The following is a 7,841-nucleotide window of genomic DNA, read 5'->3' on the forward strand; positions in this document are numbered from 1 at the left end:
ATAAGTGAAATTTTTACTAAACTAAATCTAAGTATACACCAAGCAGCATGGTTAACAAAATCGAAATGGCACTGACAGGGTCACCTTTTTTACCAGGTCACAATTAAATAAACATAAAACTATAAAAAAATTAAATAAAAATTTAAAAGCCATAGGAGTTGATGTTTGTTCTTGAGCTGGTGTTTGTGATTAAGAAATCTTTAAAAGTGGAATAGAATTAAATGAACAAATTAACGAACTAGCAACTCAATCAACCAATGAACTAATAAGTTAAAACAAGAACTAAATCGACCTAATTAGCTAAATGAAGAACTAAATGAACCAATTAACCAACAAACTACTTTAGCTAAATGCCTAAGTTGACTAATTAACTAACTTAAGTAGATAAAATAGAAAAAGAACACACCAGATCTGAACAAAGCCGCTAAAATGAAGCAAGAGAAACAGAAGCGGCGAGCAAAGGAGAAAAGCTGCGACTAGAGGCGAAGAGAGGCCAAAGCGCGAACAGATGCGGCGAACCACCGACACTGACAGCAAGACTCAAATGCGCGAGAAGAACAATCAGCTGCGGCAGAAACAAAAGAGACGCGGATGCAACAGGTGAACCACTAGCGACGATCTGGTTCTCTCTTGTCTGATCTCTCTTGGTTTATTGTGTAGGAACTAGGAAGGCTAGGTAGAGTGTCGAGTGTTGGTAAATTAGGTTTTTCTTTTTTTTTTTTCCAATTTTTTAATGAAACAATGTGAAGAAAGAAACTAAAGAAAGAAAGAGAGTGCGTGTGATTTTTCATTAGCATTTAGCAGTGAGGCGACGCGACGACAGAGGTGGAAGAAGCTCGTACGACGAAGAAAAGAAGAAATAGTGACGACAATGTAATGGTGACAGTGTTAAGGTGTTTTGGTGAAGGTGATGGCGTGAATTGGTGAGGGTGAGTGGCGCGAACAAGCTAGATAAGGGATTTGGTGAAGGTTACGGCGTGAGGGTAATTTGGTGAAGGTTACGTTTGGTGTATTTAGCGAAAAGGAAAAAAAATTTACAAAGTGTTGGTGTATTAACCCTATATACATTAGGCAACACTTTTAAAGTGCACTCCAAATATAATAAATATATTACTCTTTGAAAACGTTTTTTTGGATGAAAAAAGTGTACCCATAGATATTAAGATAAGACTACGTTTTATAAGTGATTTTTATAATATCTAATTCATAATTGTGTTTTCTATTCTCCTATAAAATAGTAACATAGAGAAAAACGTAGCCTATGAATAGACTACGCTTTTCAAATGTAACTTAAAAAAGTATGGCTGATTGGATATTTTTCTTATAGTGATTTAAGTTTGTCATGAACAGAATATATAGTTTAAGCTTATGGCAAAATAAATTAAGACTGGCGTGAACAACATTGTTAAGATCTGGATGGAGATTGGTCTATGAGTTGAATGGGAAGGACTTTGTTAAGTATTGGTTTATTGTTATTCTTGAGGATATCATTTCAAACAAAAATGATAGAAACGGGCAACTTTAAAAGTCTAAAGGAGAGTGATAGAAAGTGAATAAAATACTCATATTATGTTAGAACATTTAAAATTGTAAATTATATTGCTGCAAATATTTCAGTTAGAGAAGTACATTGAACAGTTTGGTGAAAGAAGCAGCATTCATTGCAAGAGCAGCATTAACGACGGTTTTTTGCGGATCGCTATTTTCCATTGAGCCAAAATTATCTTCCATGGATCTGCGTGGCTCGTGATACCATATGAACGTTTTTAAAAATTGATATTAACAAATAAATAAAAAGAAGAAAAACAAGAGAGGGGAGAAAATGGATTCTATTCTGATTCTAATAGACTAACTAACTTTCTTATGAATTTGACATATAATATGGAAATATGAGAAAAAGGGTAATTGAATTTATTAGTAGACTTTTTTTCGATAAATAGTTTAACACTCTAGATCACAAAAGTGGGAGAAAGTCTAAATACAAAATCTTACCGCAAATAAAGATGTGAAAAATAAAACAAAATAAATTACAAGTAAATTTTAAAACAACCCGTCAAATTATGACAAGTTATACATCACCACCAAAATATAGTGCAACAATATCATCAACCATCGAAAATTCCCACAAAAAGGTTGCACCATCTATTAAGCAACAATTCCTTATTACATCTTCATCTAACAAAAAGCATAAGAATATTTTCCGCATAAACAAGCTGCATAAACAAAAAATATCAAATTAGCAACAAGATAAACCACTAATTAATAACTTGTATCCAAATAACTCAATTAACAAAAACTATATGTATGCTTAGAAGAAATTATTAAAGTCACACGAATTTTCTATTTTATTTATTTAATTTAAATATGAACTATCTGTATAAAATTCATGGCAAAACAAATTTATTCACCTTGAAAACCAATTCCTGATATAATTTCATTTGTGTAGAGTGGTTTATTACCTTAAAGATAACCATATAAAAGGCTTGCAATGAATCTGTGCTTGATAAATCTACAAGAGAAGCGCGATACCAGACGAACAAACCCATGATAGCATGAGAAAGAACCTATAACGAATTCAATTACTTGAGTAAGTTTGTTATTGATATATAATAAACTATGTTAATATCATGGAGCATAAATTAGAAGTATTATTATGATCAATAGTACGTAGACTTGGCTTATGAAGGTTAATAATTGAAGATAAATATTATAAAATATGTGTTTAATATTAGAGATATAATTATTTATATTGTCTCTTATTATTAATTTAAATTTTTTAGGAGAGTAATTTCATAAAATGATATCAAAAATCTATATCTAAAAAGTCTAAAATTTAATTTTGGTGAATTCAAAAATAAAAAAATAGCATAAGGATAAATAAAAAAATAAAAGAAAGCTTATAAAAAAATAAAGTAAATCCAAAAAAAAAATTATTGCTTGAGCTTAAATTTTTTGAAAGAGTAGTTTCATGATATTTAATGTACAACAACTACTATAATTTTCCTAGTATGTAGTATGTAGTAATTGAGGCATTAAAAGGCCCTTACCTAACAAAATTACAAAGTTTAATATGCAATTAGTAGAAATCACTAAGAGATAATGTAATTTTCTTCAACACTTCCCTAACAATTTCAATAAATTATGGTAGATCATATATCTTTTATTCAATTATTGGAAAAATATGCTAGCTAATTTTGTGAGTCACTTCACATTTTCACTTCAAATTTTGTTAGTCTTAAAGAGAGTAAGAACCGTAATGCAGAAAAAATAGATAAAGTTGTTAATAAATAAGAATTCGCTAGGTACTTTACCTCATTAATGAAAGCTTTTAGTTATTTTCTGTTATAACTGTCCAACTGATTCTGTTAATGGAATCTAGACTAAGCTACTCTATATATATTGAAGTATTCAATAATCAATAACACACATCATCGTTTTCAGCTATATATATATATATATATCATCTTTGCTCTAGTATTCATCACTGCAATCCTTCTATTATTTCAAATAGATTTATTGATCTACTAATTCAACCAAAAATTAAAATAATCCTTTTCGAATTTTAAATTAAAGAGAACAAAATTAAGCATAATATTACCACAAAAATTTTGCTCCAAAGGAAAGGAGAGGATGCTCCAATCATAATAGCAACTCCATAAGCCATTTCTAGAAGGCAAACACAAAACCAGAATACCTAACAAACGAATAAAGAATGTAAGCATTCATAAGATAACAAAATCTTTTTAGTCAAATTATATTAGGAGAGGTTTAAACTTTAGATTTTTTATTCGAATAGAGAGACAATATCATTTAAATTATAACTTATTAATACTTAATAATGATATAATTTTTTTTAGTTTACATTAGGAGAAACTTAAATCTAAAACTCCTCGTTTGAAAAAAAACTATGATATTTGAGTTATATGTCATTGGCACTTAATAATAATATATGACATGAGAGTATGAAATACCTTTTTAGGACCCAAACGTACTGGCAAAGTTTGGAGGCCTGCCTTTTTATCTCCTTCGATGTCAGGTATATCCTATTTAATTAATTCCACAAAATAATGTTATTACATAAGGTGACTAAATTAAATACCTTGCAATATCAAATGCTTGTGTATAAATTAAATGTTTATTTTGAGAACCTAAAAAATTTTACCTTTGCCAACGTTATAATTCCATAGAAAATGCCCATGACTGCAGTGGCAAAAACTAGTGATCTTGGAAAGATAGCTGCCTTGTTGAGCACAGTCTATATCATGCATGAAGCATGGTATACATTAGACTTCCATGAAATCTTAGTAAGAATCAATATTATATGTTAAAGTTGCTATTATTTACATAAAATTTAAAGCATAAACATCTACAATATTATATATTTCTAAATAGTAATGTTTAGTATGATAATACCTTCATGTGAAAAAAGGGACCAAAATTAAATGATATCAGCATAGAAAATATATTAGCCATGACTGAAAGTATTGTAGATTTCTTCCATCTCAATAAAGGCAACTGCGAAGTTAAAAAAAAATAATTAATTATAGAAAAAGAGTTAATATATATCTATACTATATAGCAAGAATATAAAAAGAGTTAATGTCTATTTACTTTTTTCTCTTACAAAATTCTGAAAGTAAAAAAAAAAAAATTATTAAACCAAATAGACTCAAAATTTTTCACCAGATAATTTATAAGACAGTCAAGTTAGAAGGATTTATACAACCTCTCAACTATATCTTACCATCCTATGATTAACCTATTTTCTTATTAACTTCAAACTAAAGAAGAAAAAGGCTTGAAACAAGAAGTTGGGAGAAAATAATGTGACATTTTTAACTTGTAACGGATCTTGATGATACAATAGGCAGTTGGGGAGGGAAATTAAGCTGGTCCTAATTGGCACTAATCATGAATTGTTACACACCTACTTATAACCAAAAAAAAAAAAAACTAGCTATTTCAAGTTGAATACTTTGTTCCTTTTAAAAAAAAGTTGAATAATTTGTAGAAGAATTAATCTTTGACTAAATTTTTACGTACTTTGATCGATTCTTTACCAATCAATTTTTTTTATCTAAACTGTTTTTTTTAAATCAAAATGCATGTATTTCTAAAAAAATAAATTTAAAAGGAATATGTAAAGTAGCTCACATCCACAGAATAAGCAGTAAAACTGCGAAGTTGCATTATTTTTTTAAAAATATATATAAATAAATCTAAAAGTTAATTGAATAGAACTCACATCAACTGAATAAGCCGACATAAAAAAGAAACTGCCGAAAAGAGCCCAAATCAATGGCTTTGATCCTATCATCCATCCAACTCCAAAGCTCTGCACAAAAAATATATTATCGTTGAAGAAAGTATACCTAACAAATCAACCATCAACAACTCTTTTTGACAACTTTTCTTTTCTTCTTTTATTTATTATGTGATAAAATCATATTTTAATTAACATATAAAAAACTATTCCTTTCAATTCAAAGTATGTCCGACTTGTTAAAAAGTGATCAACTGAAAATTTCTTCTCAAGTTTTAAATGATTTATTTTTTTTAAAATTTGATTTCGTGACAGATAGTTTTATAAATTAATTAATAGCATAAACTTTTTAATATAAAACAGATCCTATTTTTGAAAATAAAGACCTGAATATATATATGAGCAAATGATACCGTACTGTAAGTAAAAATGACGTCACAATTATAACTCCATTTCTGAAAGAAAAATCCCCTGATGCTAAAGGAAGATATGGCTTGTTAATCTACAATAAAAAAGAAATGTAGTATAAGTAATTAAAAAACATCACAAATATAATATATAATATAATGAAGCCAATGTATACTTTAATTTTATATACTTTTTATAAAAAAAAAATTATATGATCGTAATGGGGCCAAGATATTTAATACTGGTAATTAGAAGCTCATACCTTGTCTATTTCAAGATCCGCTAATTGATTTACTCCAACAATGTACATATGCATGAAGAAGTGAGCTACTATATACTTAAAAAAAAAAAGAAAAATAAAAAATCACAATATTAGTAAAACACTTTAAAAGATATAACTACACATTTTAAAGAAACATGGGCAAGGAAACAAATAAAGTATTAGGAACTGTTGTTACAAACTGAATACCATTATACAATACTGAAAAAATTGAAAATAAATAAATAATAAGCTAATAGCAATGATTCTTTAATTTCTTCAATTAATTGAACAGCTGCTTTTATTAATTGATATTATTAAAAACATTTTAATATAAAATAAATAGTATTTATGAAAATAAAAATTTGAATATTATATATATACCAAATAAAAAATACATAGAGTTGATAAATATTTAGAAACCTTAAAAATTACAAATAGGCCATGACATCTGTTCTATATGGATATAGACTATTTAAGAGAAAATAAAAATGTATACGCTATGTATAAATTCAAAAGATAAGAGAAAAAAAAAATCTCAAAAGTGGCTTCTAGCGAGTCAATAATGATATTAGGAAGATCTGTTTTTGGTACACAAAATAATTGATGTGTTAAGAATGATCTAACCAAAAAACATTATGGAGTAATTAATAAGATGAAAACTTAGGTGCAGTCGACTTCACGTGAAGTATAACTGAGAGCCGTTAGATGATTTGACTAAATTTTTATCTAACGCCTCTTAGCTATTAACTTCACGTGAAGTCGACTGTATCTGAGTTTTCACCGATTAATAAATTTCTAAATTGCTTTTCTATTTGTATACAAATTATCAGTGTTTACTCACCTGTAAAAAGCCATTGAAAAATGTTGGAGATAATTCTGATAAATTATCGATGGCAAGAAGTGATGATGAAAATGAACCCACTATCTGAAAGGAGAAAAAATAAACAATATTTTTAAAAGATGCAACAGCATATAGTAATTATTATTTTGTTCAAAGGCTTAATTTCTTTAGTGAAGAAAAGAATGAAATTAACCAGGGCCATGAATGAGTAGAATCTGCTAAACTTGCGGAAAGCATCTAAAGCATGAATGATGGAGTTGAAGATGGTTTTTGAATGTGGTTCAGCTTCATCATGTGATGATTGTGTCACATTCATGAGGTACTTCTTTTCATCATGTTTTTCACATGTTGTAATTGTAGATCCTCTTTCAAATATGTCTCTGGATTTATGCTTCAGTGATGTCTTCAAATTATATTCTTTTGACAATTTCTCATTCTTATTCAACAAAGCTTTTGTTACCAATGAACCTGAATAATCAAATTAATATCTTAGTAAGGGGCATACATTAAAAATTCAAATATCATCATTATTTATTTATTGAGATTTTAGTTTAGGATGTACGTTGCTGCGTGGCAATTTTTTAAGAAAAACTTATTTATTCAACCATCTTATGTTATATGGATAATCGTATATTTAATCTTTCTAACATTAATTCCAAAAGAGTATTATTTTAGTCTTTTGAATATCAAATTCAAATACACTTATAAATTTATAAATTCTAATATATCAATATATATATCATAGCTACCATAGAATATATATCAATATAAATTTACCAGAGCTATAGTAATTGTGGGTGTATTTTTTACTCTCCCAGCAGCTTCTACCTAGTATTGCCACAAATTGTTATCAGGAAACAAACACAACTAAAAGAATAATAAAATAAAACTAGAAGAAAAGAAAATTTTAAAATATAACAGTGTGTTGTATTATTTTATGTGGGTGGTTTTTTCATACCAATAAATTATTAGATAAACTTAATTAGACTTAACCAAAAAAAAAAGTTATTCACCTAACACCGTTACAAAATCAAGAATTCAAGATATAAAAAAAAGAAGACAAAGCC

General features: G+C 27.9%; 1 protein-coding gene across 1 annotated transcript in view; it reads right to left on the reverse strand.

Moving 5' to 3' along the window:
- Nucleotides 1-1,890: 1,890 nt before the first annotated feature.
- LOC107462801 (naringenin 8-dimethylallyltransferase 2, chloroplastic) overlaps nucleotides 1,891-7,841 on the reverse strand; it is a 6,330-nt gene continuing 379 nt past the window's right edge. The window contains exons 2-13 of the mRNA XM_016081468.3: nucleotides 7,552-7,602; nucleotides 6,968-7,242; nucleotides 6,775-6,858; nucleotides 5,934-6,008; nucleotides 5,682-5,765; nucleotides 5,246-5,335; nucleotides 4,414-4,515; nucleotides 4,163-4,255; nucleotides 3,972-4,043; nucleotides 3,599-3,694; nucleotides 2,460-2,564; nucleotides 1,891-2,213 (exon numbers count right to left, since the gene is read on the reverse strand). Coding sequence (XP_015936954.1) covers nucleotides 2,172-2,213; nucleotides 2,460-2,564; nucleotides 3,599-3,694; nucleotides 3,972-4,043; nucleotides 4,163-4,255; nucleotides 4,414-4,515; nucleotides 5,246-5,335; nucleotides 5,682-5,765; nucleotides 5,934-6,008; nucleotides 6,775-6,858; nucleotides 6,968-7,242; nucleotides 7,552-7,602 — 1,169 coding nt within the window. The 3' untranslated portion in view covers nucleotides 1,891-2,171. The remainder of the gene's footprint in view (nucleotides 2,214-2,459; nucleotides 2,565-3,598; nucleotides 3,695-3,971; nucleotides 4,044-4,162; nucleotides 4,256-4,413; nucleotides 4,516-5,245; nucleotides 5,336-5,681; nucleotides 5,766-5,933; nucleotides 6,009-6,774; nucleotides 6,859-6,967; nucleotides 7,243-7,551; nucleotides 7,603-7,841) is intronic.

The sequence above is a fragment of the Arachis duranensis genome, chromosome 8 (genome assembly GCF_000817695.3).
Source record: "Arachis duranensis cultivar V14167 chromosome 8, aradu.V14167.gnm2.J7QH, whole genome shotgun sequence".
Classification (NCBI taxonomy): domain Eukaryota; kingdom Viridiplantae; phylum Streptophyta; class Magnoliopsida; order Fabales; family Fabaceae; genus Arachis; species Arachis duranensis.